At 40.7% G+C, this 12,567-nt stretch overlaps 3 protein-coding genes across 3 annotated transcripts; all 3 read right to left on the minus strand.

The window, feature by feature from the left end:
• Nucleotides 1-919: 919 nt before the first annotated feature.
• LOC134024142 (trypsin-3-like) lies at nt 920-2,429 on the minus strand. Its single transcript, XM_062466607.1, has 5 exons — nt 2,272-2,429; nt 1,984-2,140; nt 1,588-1,841; nt 1,283-1,419; nt 920-1,160 (listed from the first exon to the last, which is right to left on the minus strand). The coding sequence occupies exons 1-5, from the start codon at nt 2,309-2,311 to the stop codon at nt 1,011-1,013; spliced, it is 738 nt and encodes a 245-aa protein (XP_062322591.1). The 5' UTR covers nt 2,312-2,429; the 3' UTR covers nt 920-1,010.
• A 1,166-nt stretch (nt 2,430-3,595) lies between these two features.
• LOC134024143 (trypsin-3-like) lies at nt 3,596-5,111 on the minus strand. Its single transcript, XM_062466608.1, has 5 exons — nt 4,954-5,111; nt 4,666-4,822; nt 4,270-4,523; nt 3,965-4,101; nt 3,596-3,842 (listed from the first exon to the last, which is right to left on the minus strand). The coding sequence occupies exons 1-5, from the start codon at nt 4,991-4,993 to the stop codon at nt 3,693-3,695; spliced, it is 738 nt and encodes a 245-aa protein (XP_062322592.1). The 5' UTR covers nt 4,994-5,111; the 3' UTR covers nt 3,596-3,692.
• Nucleotides 5,112-6,150: 1,039 nt separating this feature from the next.
• Nucleotides 6,151-7,656, minus strand: LOC134024144 (trypsin-3-like). Its single transcript, XM_062466609.1, has 5 exons — nt 7,524-7,656; nt 7,228-7,384; nt 6,832-7,085; nt 6,514-6,650; nt 6,151-6,391 (listed from the first exon to the last, which is right to left on the minus strand). The coding sequence occupies exons 1-5, from the start codon at nt 7,561-7,563 to the stop codon at nt 6,242-6,244; spliced, it is 738 nt and encodes a 245-aa protein (XP_062322593.1). The 5' UTR covers nt 7,564-7,656; the 3' UTR covers nt 6,151-6,241.
• Nucleotides 7,657-12,567: the final 4,911 nt, after the last annotated feature.

The raw sequence follows: 12,567 nt of genomic DNA on the forward strand, positions 1-12,567 counted from the left end.
CCATCGAGTCTGTTTTAGAAGACATCGACAGCGCATTAATTTTGAAAGAGGAACAGAGAAACGCAATCAAGGCATTTGTCGATGGAAAATATGTTCTTGCCGTCCTTCCTACGGGATTCGGTCAAAGTTAACATAGGCTACTACGTTGCTCTGATTGGTTGTAGATCTATCCAATTGAGCGAAGAGGCATTTGTTTTCCAGGTTCGTTTGAAACACGCCCCGTAGTCACAGCCCAACGGAGAGTTCTCAGACTCATATTCTGACTAGAATTATGAGTATGACAAAGTCAGGCTAGGTTCTATGAGTTGAGCGGACTAGAAATATCAGAGTTGGCTAACGTTAAAAAACGTTAGATTTTCATTTGCAAAACGCATGAAAACATAAATTAATGTTTGTAAAAAAAATAGTTGGCAAGTGACCATGGTATAAGCGGGGACAATGCCCTTCGAGGTGTCCAATATCACCTGATAATGGCCTCCGCTGCGCGTCGGACGGTTCACGCCTCCGCGTCGTCCATTATCAGGTGATACTGGACACCTCGTCGGGCATTATCCCTTACTTAACCCCCCAACGACCTTGTCATTTTTTGGGGGCATTTTAGCAGTTAAACTAGATTTAAATTATATAAATAGCTTACAATCGCTTATAAAAATGAAATATTTACTTAGTTCAACAATATACTGTACATTTTTAAAGACCCAGCACAAGTTTGTTTTTCTTTTCACGTATCCTGTTTTTCACAAACACCATTGGACAGAGGTATGTCTGTAGTATACAGTAGTCTACATATCAAGGCAGGTGGTGTGCAAAAAGGGAATTTCTGCAAAAAATGGAAGTAGCAGTAAAGACGTTTAAAGTGGTCAAAAGAACTGGAATGTTTTGTTTGTTGCAATGAACACAGGCCAAGAAGAGGTAATCATTGAGGTTAACAAAGTTTTATTTTGTCATAACAGATGTTATCGTTAAATATTACTTATTCTAGAGCAGAAGCTTCTTGCAGTCCAGATTATTTAGTTGGAAGACATGGTGCTCTGGATCCAGGAGACGTAGTTGCAGACCTTGGCATAGACACCGGGCTTGTTCCTCTGGGCACAGCCGTATCCCCAGGACACCACACCCTGCAGACGACCGCCACACACCACGGGGCCACCAGAGTCACCCTGAGAGACGGAGAGAGACAGACAGAGCAGAGATGGAAGGATGAGTGGAGAGATTTCCCCTCAGACTAGCATAAGAGATGATGTTTAACCTACTATAACTTGGTCTGGTACTTAGTTCTTACCTGGCAAGAGTCCTTGCCTCCCTCCAGGAAGCCAGCGCAGAACATGTTGGAGGTGATCTGTCCAGGGTAGGCGTTCCTGCAGCTGCTGTCGCTCAGGATAGGGGCATCCAGACACCTCAGACGGTCAGGGTAGTTGGCTTTGATGGACAAAACAACAATGTTGAGCAGCCAGATTGTAGTAGACTGGCCATGCGACTGTCACGATGCGTTTGAAATGACACTTTGAAATACTGTTAACAACATATAGTATATTGTTTGTTGACATAGTCAACAAAACTGAGTTCTGCTCTCCTGTTACTACTCACTGCCACTGCTGAGGGTATTGCCCCAGCCAGAGATCAGACAGCTGCTGCCGGTACCAGCACAGCTGGAGGGCAGGGAAACGCTGCGCACGTAGTTGTTGATGGTGGCTGGCTGGCTCAGCTTGATCAGCATGATGTCGTTGTCCAGGTTGCGGTCGCTGTACCTGGGGTGCTTGATGACCTTGGCAGAGTTGATGAACTGCTCGGTGTTCTCGTTGACAGCGATGTTGTGCTCACCCAGACGCACCTGGATGCGGCTGGAGAGGCGGAGATGACCCAAGGGTTAGTTTGTAAAGCTTGATGATCAGTTAAGGTTTTAGGTCAGTTGTTTTTTGCACTGTTTAAAGCTAAAGAATTAAATCTACGGCATGCGTCTCCCTCACATGTGAATACACTTACGACTTGTAGCAGTGAGCAGCAGACACCACCCAGTAGCTGGAGATCAGAGAACCTCCACAGAAGTGGTAGCCAGAGCTCAGGGACACCTGGTAAGGTAGAGCGTTCTTCTTGCATTCATACCCTCCAACAATCTTGTCATCCTCAATTGGAGCGGCAACTGACGGAGAATGATATTACAACCTTTTTATTGAGATGTTCTTCAAGGAAAAACACAGTTCAGACTTAGTTTATATTATTTTTCTCTCAGTTATTTTAAACAACTTAAAAGGACAGATACTCCATACTTACATGCCACAGCGAACAGAGCCCAAATAATGAATCCCTTCATGATTTTCTGCAGTTACCTCAGTACCTAATCTACTGTCAAGCACCCTTTATATATCCACAATGTCCAATTCCTATCTGTTAGACCAAGGACATACTTTTCCATTCGTTCAGCAACTCTCTCAATTAGTAACTTGTGTGTGAAAAGACATATGGCATATGAGATGGAAAGCCTTAGATAGTTCAGACTCTTACTTCATATTCTGCATAATATTTGAAGTCTGTAAACCTTTGTGTTAGGTTCTGACTTTCAACAGCAAAAGTTCAAAACATGAACATTTACTCTGCATTGCTTTGGCATTTTGCCTTAGATAGTTCAGACTCTTACTTCATATTCTGCATAATATTTGAAGTCTGTAAACCTTTGTGTTAGGTTCTGACTTTCAACAGCAAAAGTTCAAAACATGAACATTTACTCTGCATTGCTTTGGCATTTTTACAACTTATTTTTTTGTTGAGAAAATTGAAAATAAATATTATTTATTTCTTTTAGGCTTATGTGGTTGTTCTTTTATTTGTATGCCCCAATAGCAGATTTCCTTGGAAATACACGCAACACATAAATGTGAGGATCACAAGTAGGCTAGTTTCATTTAGCTTGACAGTAGAATAAGTTATGACAGTGGTGATGTTTTGAAAACTGTGTTTCAGAATGTTTCATAGTATATTTAACTAAAACCGAGAAACCTTTATGATATTACATTTACATTACATCTAATACACTCTAATACATACACAGTTTTGCACTATACATCTACAATATACATTTTATTTTATCTACTCTGTACATAACTTATTGTATTGTCTGTTTGTATTGTACCGTACTGTCTGTACATAGCGTCTGTTATTATTGTAAATATGAGAGCTGTGAGAGACACCTGAATTTCCTCACGGGATTAATAAAGTATCTATCTATTAGTTATTTTAATACTCTGTGGGAAGTGTCACCATAAGCCATTTGTCCTTGCAACACAACATGCAAACTAGATTTAAATTATTTAAATATCTTACAATCGCTTATAAAAATGAAATATTTACTTAGTTCAACAATATACTGTAAATTTCTAAAGGCCCAGCACAAGTTTGTTTTCCTTTTCACGTATCCAGTTTTTCACAAACACCATTGGACAGAGGTATGTCTGTAGTATACAGTAGTCTACATATCAAAGCAGGTGGTGTGCAAAAAAGGGAATTTCTGCAAAAAATGGAAGTAGCAGTAAAGACATTTAAAGTGGTCAAAAGAACTGGTATGTTTTGTTTGTTGCAATGAACACAAGCCATGAAGAGGTAATCATTGAGGTTAACAAAGTTTTATTTTGTCACAACAAATGTTATCGTTAAATATTACTTATTCTAGAGCAGAATCTTCTTGCAGTCCAGATTATTTAGTTGGAAGACATGGTGCTCTGGATCCAGGAGACGTAGTTGCAGACCTTGGCATAGACACCGGGCTTGTTCCTCTGGGCACAGCCGTATCCCCAGGACACCACACCCTGCAGACGACCGCCACACACCACGGGGCCACCAGAGTCACCCTGAGAGACGGAGAGAGACAGACAGAGCAGAGATGGAAGGATGAGTGGAGAGATTTCCCCTCAGACTAGCATAAGAGATGATGTTTAACCTACTATAACTTGGTCTGGTACTTAGTTCTTACCTGGCAAGAGTCCTTGCCTCCCTCCAGGAAGCCAGCGCAGAACATGTTGGAGGTGATCTGTCCAGGGTAGGCGTTCCTGCAGCTGCTGTCGCTCAGGATAGGGGCATCCAGACACCTCAGACGGTCAGGGTAGTTGGCTTTGATGGACAAAACAACAATGTTGAGCAGCCAGATTGTAGTAGACTGGCCATGCGACTGTCACGATGCGTTTGAATTGACACTTTGAAATACTGTTAACAACATATAGTATATTGTTTGTTGACATAGTCAACAAAACTGAGTTCTGCTCTCCTGTTACTACTCACTGCCACTGCTGAGGGTATTGCCCCAGCCAGAGATCAGACAGCTGCTGCCGGTACCAGCACAGCTGGAGGGCAGGGAAACGCTGCGCACGTAGTTGTTGATGGTGGCTGGCTGGCTCAGCTTGATCAGCATGATGTCGTTGTCCAGGTTGCGGTCGCTGTACCTGGGGTGCTTGATGACCTTGGCAGAGTTGATGAACTGCTCGGTGTTCTCGTTGACAGCGATGTTGTGCTCACCCAGACGCACCTGGATGCGGCTGGAGAGGCGGAGATGACCCAAGGGTTAGTTTGTAAAGCTTGATGATCAGTTAAGGTTTTAGGTCAGTTGTTTTTTGCACTGTTTAAAGCTAAAGAATTAAATCTACGGCATGCGTCTCCCTCACATGTGAATACACTTACGACTTGTAGCAGTGAGCAGCAGACACCACCCAGTAGCTGGAGATCAGAGAACCTCCACAGAAGTGGTAGCCAGAGCTCAGGGACACCTGGTAAGGTAGAGCGTTCTTCTTGCATTCATACCCTCCAACAATCTTGTCATCCTCAATTGGAGCGGCAACTGACGGAGAATGATATTACAACCTTTTTATTGAGATGTTCTTCAAGGAAAAACACAGTTCAGACTTAGTTTATATTATTTTTCTCTCAGTTATTTTAAACAACTTAAAAGGACAGATACTCCATACTTACATGCCACAGCGAACAGAGCCCAAATAATGAATCCCTTCATGATTTTCTGCAGTTACCTCAGTACCTAATCTACTGTCAAGCACCCTTTATATATCCACAATGTCCAATTCCTATCTGTTAGACCAAGGACATACTTTTCCATTTGTTCAGCAACTCTCTCAATTAGTAACTTGTGTGTGAAAAGACATATGGCATATGAGATGGAAAGCCTTAGATAGTTCAGACTCTTACTTCATATTCTGCATAATATTTGAAGTCTGTAAACCTTTGTGTTAGGTTCTGACTTTCAACAGCAAAAGTTCAAAACATGAACATTTACTCTGCATTGCTTTGGCATTTTTACAACTTATTTTTTTGTTGAGAAAATTGAAAATAAATATTATTTATTTCTTTTAGGCTTATGTGGTTGTTCTTTTATTTGTATGCCCCAATAGCAGATTTCCTTGGAAATACACGCAACACATAAATGTGAGGATCACAAGTAGGCTAGTTTCATTTAGCTTGACAGTAGAATAAGTTATGACAGTGGTGATGTTTTGAAAACTGTGTTTCAGAATGTTTCATAGTATATTTAACTAAAACCGAGAAACCTTTATGATATTACATTTACATTACATCTAATACACTCTAATACATACACAGTTTTGCACTATACATCTACAATATACATTTTATTTTATCTACTCTGTACATAACTTATTGTATTGTCTGTTTGTATTGTACCGTACTGTCTGTACATAGCGTCTGTTATTATTGTAAATATGAGAGCTGTGAGAGACACCTGAATTTCCTCACGGGATTAATAAAGTATCTATCTATTAGTTATTTTAATACTCTGTGGGAAGTGTCACCATAAGCCATTTGTCCTTGCAACACAACATGCAAACTAGATTTAAATTATTTAAATATCTTACAATCGCTTATAAAAATGAAATATTTACTTAGTTCAACAATATACTGTACATTTCTAAAGGCCCAGCACAAGTTTGTTTTCCTTTTCACGTATCCAGTTTTTCACAAACACCATTGGACAGAGGTATGTCTGTAGTATACAGTAGTCTACATATCAAAGCAGGTGGTGTGCAAAAAAGGGAATTTCTGCAAAAAATGGAAGTAGCAGTAAAGACATTTAAAGTGGTCAAAAGAACTGGTATGTTTTGTTTGTTGCAATGAACACAAGCCATGAAGAGGTAATCATTGAGGTTAACAAAGTTTTATTTTGTCATAACAAATGTTATCGTTAAATATTACTTATTCTAGAGCAGAATCTTCTTGCAGTCCAGATTATTTAGTTGGAAGACATGGTGCTCTGGATCCAGGAGACGTAGTTGCAGACCTTGGCATAGACACCGGGCTTGTTCCTCTGGGCACAGCCGTATCCCCAGGACACCACACCCTGCAGACGACCGCCACACACCACGGGGCCACCAGAGTCACCCTGAGAGACGGAGAGAGACAGACAGAGCAGAGATGGAAGGATGAGTGGAGAGATTTCCCCTCAGACTAGCATAAGAGATGATGTTTAACCTACTATAACTTGGTCTGGTACTTAGTTCTTACCTGGCAAGAGTCCTTGCCTCCCTCCAGGAAGCCAGCGCAGAACATGTTGGAGGTGATCTGTCCAGGGTAGGCGTTCCTGCAGCTGCTGTCGCTCAGGATAGGGGCATCCAGACACCTCAGACGGTCAGGGTAGTTGGCTTTGATGGACAAAACAACAACGTTGAGCAGCCAGATAGTCGCATGGCCAGTCTACTACACAGTCACGATGCGTTTGAATATACACTTTGAAATATTGTCAACAACATATAGTATATTGTTAGTTGTTGTTGACATATAGTCAACAACAACTGAGTGTTCTGCTCTCCTGTTACTACTCACTGCCACTGCTGAGGGTATTGCCCCAGCCAGAGATCAGACAGCTGCTGCCGGTACCAGCACAGCTGGAGGGCAGGGAAACGGAGCGCACGTAGTTGTTGATGGTGGCTGGCTGGCTCAGCTTGATCAGCATGATGTCGTTGTCCAGGTTGCGGTCGCTGTACCTGGGGTGCTTGATGACCTTGGCAGAGTTGATGAACTGCTCGGTGTTCTCGTTGACAGCGATGTTGTGCTCACCCAGACGCACCTGGATGCGGCTGGAGAGGCGGAGATGACCCAAGGGTTAGTTTGTAAAGCTTGATGATCAGTTAAGGGTTTAGATCAGTTGTTTTTTGCACTGTTTAAAGCTAAAGAATTAAATCTACGGCATGCGTCTCCCTCACATGTGAATACACTTACGACTTGTAGCAGTGAGCAGCAGACACCACCCAGTAGCTGGAGATCAGAGAACCTCCACAGAAGTGGTAGCCAGAGCTCAGGGACACCTGGTAAGGTAGAGCGTTCTTCTTGCATTCATACCCTCCAACAATCTTGTCATCCTCAATTGGAGCGGCAACTAATGGAGAATCAGAACTCAATTTAAAGTAACATTTACAACCACTTAATTGAGATGGTTCATCAAGGAGAAACAGTTTTATATTAGTATTCTCTCAATGCACTCAAACAATAGACAGGGACAGATACTCAGTACTTACATGCCACAGCGAACAGAGCCAAAAGAATGAAAACCTTCATGATTGTCTGTAGTACCTAAAGTACCTAAACTACTGTCAAGCACCCTTTATATATATCCACGGTGTCCATGTCACGTGTTAGACCAAGGACATACCTTTCCATTGGTTCAGCAACTCTCTCAATTAGTAACTTGTGTGTGAAAATACATATGGTATATGAGAAGGAAAGCTTCAGATAGTTGTCACTCAGACAAAAACTGCACAATATTTTATGTCTGTAAAACTATGTGTTAAGACCTGACTTTGAACAACAAAAGTTTAAAACATGGATATTTACTCTGCGTTGCATTGGCTTGTTTAAAATGTCTTATTTATTTGTTGAGAAATTTGAAGTATTTCTTTCCTTTAGGCTTCTGATTGTTCTTCATATTCTCTAATAGCGGATTTCCTTGGAAAAACAAACACATACATGTGGGGATCACAAGTAAGATAGCTTCCTTTTGGCTGCGAGTAAAATAAGTTATGACACTGGTGATGATTTGATGTTGGTGTTTCTGTTGATATAATTGTATATTTCTTTAAAACCAAGATACCTTTATGATTTAAGTCATTTTAGACAGTAGGAATTGTCACCATGAGCCACTTGTCCTTGCAACACAACAAAATGCTAACTAGATTTCCATTATATACAGCTCTGGAAAGAAATAAGGGTAACATTTTAAAATAACGGTCTGTTGTTAACGAGCAGCTATGCAGGAAGTAATAGGTAGTACTACATTAATACCGAACTTAATACTATTAACTAATATGGAACCAAGATGAACTAAGCAGTAAGTAATAGCAAATTTAGTACAAAGGTAGTTCCTTGGTAGGTATTTTGATTATTTCTACATAAATATATCCTCATTGAGAACTACTTGTGAAATATGACCAATTAAGAAAGAATAACCAATTAATTACTAATAACAAAAGTAACATGTCTAAAAAGTGAACAATTGTGTGTTTTTTTACTCTTAAAATGGTCATAACATTTCAGAAGCTTGTGCCTCAAATGAGTTCTTTGTGGAAACCAGTTTATGAATATTAACGTTATAACACGTCCCCCCCAATAATTGGGTGTGCTCAAGCCTTCGGCGAGCACAACCATTGTTCTCTCACATATACACTACCGTTCAAAAGTTTGGGGTCACTTAAAAATGTCCTTATTTTTCAAAGAAAAGCACTGTTTTTTTCAATGAAGATAACGTTACATTAATCAGAAATACACTATACATTGTTAATGTGGTAAATGACTATTCTAGGTGTAAACGTCTGGTTTTTAATGAAATATCTACATAGGTGTATAGAGGCCCATTTCCAGCAACTTTTACTGTATGTGTTTGAATGGTACATTGTGTTTGCTAATTGCCTTAGAAGACTAATGGATGATTAGAGGGATTAGAATTAGAATGCTAAAGGTCTGCAATGTTGTAATTGCTGCAAATGGAGCATTATTTGACGAAAGCAAAGTTTGAACAACAAAATTTATATTTCAAATAAAAATAATTATTTCTAATAATAATAATTAACCTTGTAAATCTCTTGACTATATTTTCTATTCATTTTGAAAGTTATTTGATAAATAAAAGTGTGAGTTTTCATGGAAAACACGAAATTGTCTGGGTGACCCCAAACTTTTGAACGGTAGTGTATATTATTATTTTTCTTCTTTTCCCACCCCTAAGGATCCCTCAATATTTGGGCTACATTGACAACGTCGGTGTCAAAAGGTTCTTCTTGTTAGCGATTGCGTTGCTTGTATTTTTATTTATGTTGCTCAACATTTTATAGCCAATTCCCTGGCCTAAATACGTCCACTGCAAACATTTATCATATTCTCATGTAGGCCTAACGTCACTGTGTCCAATCCCGACCGCCGTAAGCTCCTATTGTCCAAACCCTGTTCGGGGTTTGGACACTTTCCGGTCTTTTTGCCAGCATTTTCTTTTGCGATCGCCAGCAAAGTGTAAGTAGTATTATTTTAGGCATACCAGGCAACAATCTACGTGTCAAATTTCATGAACATATATGGACGTTTACATGTCTAAATAATATAGGAAAGTTACTTTGGCCGAAAGACCACTCGGCAACACTCGGGCGACGCTTGGGCGACGATCTTTACTCTGACAATTGTGTCTGTGTTGTCATCGTACTGCTACTATATGGGTTAGCATATGAGTGTATTTCAATGCTAGCTTAACACTACTTTGTCTAGCCAATGAAAATACACGATCATGTGTGACGTGATCTGTAGTCGAGGGGAGGAAGGGATGGGGGCTAGCAAACTTTGCCTGCCCCCCTCCTTTCCTGTGTGACGTGATCTGTAGTCGATGGGATGAAGGGAGGGGGGCAGGCAAACAAATTTGATGTCTGAAAAAAAAAGTTGCGACACCGGGTTTGTTTTGTAGATCTGAAACGTAAAGGCAGATCAGACGAATCAGAATCAGATACCACTGGTATCACACCATGTGTGTGGGTTGGAATGAGGAGCTGGATGACGAGGATTATTTTAAATGTTATGTGTCCAGATTAATTTTCATTGTGTCTGTTTTGTATTTAAATAAATGTTCATATTTCAAAGAAATTTGTCTTTTGCTAACTGTCCTGTTATCTTTGACCCCATTCAATGTTTGAGGTCTTTCAAGGTATGATTGACTATTGATTCATATTTCATTTCAAACGTTAAATTAACATGATATGTTTTCAATGTTCTGTACACATGCGGTACGCATCGGTGTTCTTTGGATAAAAATGTTTGTAGGTTTTGCAAGGGACTGACATGAGAAGAGTTCAACAAAACATCCAGCAGGTGGTGTTATACAGTCAAATTGAGATTTTATCGCATAGTTTGGAGATGTTGAAGCGTGATATCTTATTGTGGAGGACATAACTACGTCCCCGGATATGTTGACAGCATTGATGGTCAGTTTGGTGACCCTGGATCAAGTTAATATCCCCGTAAAAACAGCAGCGGCGAGTGTTTACTACGAGGATAGAAGTGCGGTCGGGTTTGGACAAGGGTAGCGCACGGCTAATTTACTGGCGCCAGCGTCTTTTTACCGGCTCTAGTAAAGGCTAAGCTAACTCAATTTTTTTTTAACAATATTTAGCTCGAAAGGTAAGAAGTTAAAGCTTAACGTGAAATCAGTAAATCAGCTGAAAATGTGATACGATCATTTTTATCAATATTTGAAGTGGCATTTTATCAGAATGTTAAGCTAAAAACAGCTGGCAGCCAGGCAAGTGCGAATATAAGACACTCAAAAAAATACTCAAAGCTTTGCCAACTCATTGTAAGGCATACCTAAGTTGTTCTGATCGTGGTGGGGGTATACATATTTGTCAAAACACTAGCGACTACAGGGCAGACACACTGAACAGGAGTCAGGTGGCTGAGTGGTTAGGGAAACGGACTAGTAATTAGAAGGTTGCTGGTTTGATCCCCGGCTCTGCAAAATGACGTTGTGTCCTTGGGCAAGGCACTTCACCCTACTTGCCTCGGGGAATGTCCCTGTACCTACTGTAAGTCGCTCTGGATAAGAGCGTCTGCTAAATGACTAAATGTGAAATGTAAATGTGCCAGTGATGGACCTACAGGTGGCCCAAACACAGGCTGAACTCCAAGACCTTGAGGAGTGCCTTAAGGTGCTGGAGTTCCGAAAGAGAGTAGTAGGTGTTTGGAGATGCCATGAACTGTGGCTTACACGCAGCGTTCAACGTTCAAATTGGTGTTGACAATAAGTTCATGACTTCTAATTCCAGACGCTGTGATGAAGTGGAAGACGGGACTGGGAGAGAAGGCTGTGGAGCTCCTCATAGAGGAGACACTCAAACACACCCCGGCAGCCCATTCAAAACAAGCCAGGTGAATGAATCATGATTGCAGCTTCCATATCCAACCTTTCACATGGCTATGAAACTAGAATCCCATAATATATATTTTTTTATGATATCATTTTATATATTTTTATTATGTGCTTAATTGTCAGGGCCAACAGACAGGACCTGTAGCGGGGACTGGCAGAAGATTTTAATTCACTCTTTGTTTGAAATAAAATGACTGAATGTTACATGGAAATGCTGCCTCGTTTATGATTAGCTTTAGGCTACACATCACACAAACATAGTCCTCCTAAAGTTGGCTACCATGTAGCCTATTATACAAGAACCAGAGAGGGTGCAATTTCTGGGGAAATTGTATGGTGTGCTTGCTTGCGTCGGTTGCAGATGGGTCCGTCCCCTTAAGTTTTTCCCTTCTAGTAATATTTTCAAGCATTTAGCCTACACATCTTGCATTAATTCATTAAGAACCCCCTTTGAAACAAGCTGAACCCCCTTTGAAACAAGCTATTGTAACAAGGTTGTCACCGGCAGTATTTCAGATGGAATCGCGATTCGAACAGTACCATCTGCTAACTGAAAATATGCCCCCAAAAACATAAATAAGTTTGACATTTATTTAGGGGGAAATGGCTAAAGCACCAGAAATTAGAACGTTTCTTTTGACATAAAGTTTAGGCTGTGGCATTGAAGACAGCGACGCACAACACAAGCTTGAGTTGAAATACATTGTAGTGAGGTCCACAAGACCACACGGAGCCAACATCTTGCCACACCTGAAGAGTGATTCAATCACATCAGAATCAGCCCTTGTGACACCCTCAGTATGCTGATTACCCACCAAACGCCGATGCAAAGGAACCATAGAATGGGGGGGGGGACCTCCCCAATCTACCAAATCAGCCCTCCTGCTAGCTTGCAAGCTTCAAAGGGCCTGATTTAGACAACACGTCTCCAGCGACCATTTGCTATCCGTTTCGGCGGCGATTTGAACAAAGAACATACCTTGATCAGAACTTTTGAGGAAAGTTCTTGAGACTTTACCACAAGAGTACAAGGTGGAGAATTATGAGAGGGATATTTGTGTTATGTTTGTTACTTTGTTTTAATGTTGTGTTCACTGAAATCTTGATGCTAGTAACAACTCCTTCTTCCTGAAAGATAACCACGTTATTCTTGGTATCTA

The sequence above is a fragment of the Osmerus eperlanus genome, chromosome 7, assembly GCF_963692335.1.
Source record: "Osmerus eperlanus chromosome 7, fOsmEpe2.1, whole genome shotgun sequence".
In the NCBI taxonomy this organism is placed as follows: domain Eukaryota; kingdom Metazoa; phylum Chordata; class Actinopteri; order Osmeriformes; family Osmeridae; genus Osmerus; species Osmerus eperlanus.

What these genes read in the sequence shown, in the direction of transcription:
- LOC134024142 (XM_062466607.1), bottom strand. Translation starts at nt 2,311, where the DNA reads ATGAAGGGATTCATTATTTGGGCTCTGTTCGCTGTGGCAT. An exon ending in GGCTCTGTTCGCTGTGGCAT is followed by an intron (nt 2,141 to 2,271) that starts GTAAGTATGGAG and finishes ATTCTCCGTCAG; the next exon opens with TTGCCGCTCCAATTGAGGAT. An exon ending in GAGGCAAGGACTCTTGCCAG is followed by an intron (nt 1,161 to 1,282) that starts GTAAGAACTAAG and finishes TCCGTCTCTCAG; the next exon opens with GGTGACTCTGGTGGCCCCGT.
- LOC134024143 (XM_062466608.1), bottom strand. Translation starts at nt 4,993, where the DNA reads ATGAAGGGATTCATTATTTGGGCTCTGTTCGCTGTGGCAT. An exon ending in GGCTCTGTTCGCTGTGGCAT is followed by an intron (nt 4,823 to 4,953) that starts GTAAGTATGGAG and finishes ATTCTCCGTCAG; the next exon opens with TTGCCGCTCCAATTGAGGAT. An exon ending in CAATACCCTCAGCAGTGGCA is followed by an intron (nt 4,102 to 4,269) that starts GTGAGTAGTAAC and finishes TGTCCATCAAAG; the next exon opens with CCAACTACCCTGACCGTCTG.
- LOC134024144 (XM_062466609.1), bottom strand. Translation starts at nt 7,563, where the DNA reads ATGAAGGTTTTCATTCTTTTGGCTCTGTTCGCTGTGGCAT. An exon ending in GCTGCTCACTGCTACAAGTC is followed by an intron (nt 7,086 to 7,227) that starts GTAAGTGTATTC and finishes CCGCCTCTCCAG; the next exon opens with CCGCATCCAGGTGCGTCTGG. An exon ending in CAATACCCTCAGCAGTGGCA is followed by an intron (nt 6,651 to 6,831) that starts GTGAGTAGTAAC and finishes TGTCCATCAAAG; the next exon opens with CCAACTACCCTGACCGTCTG.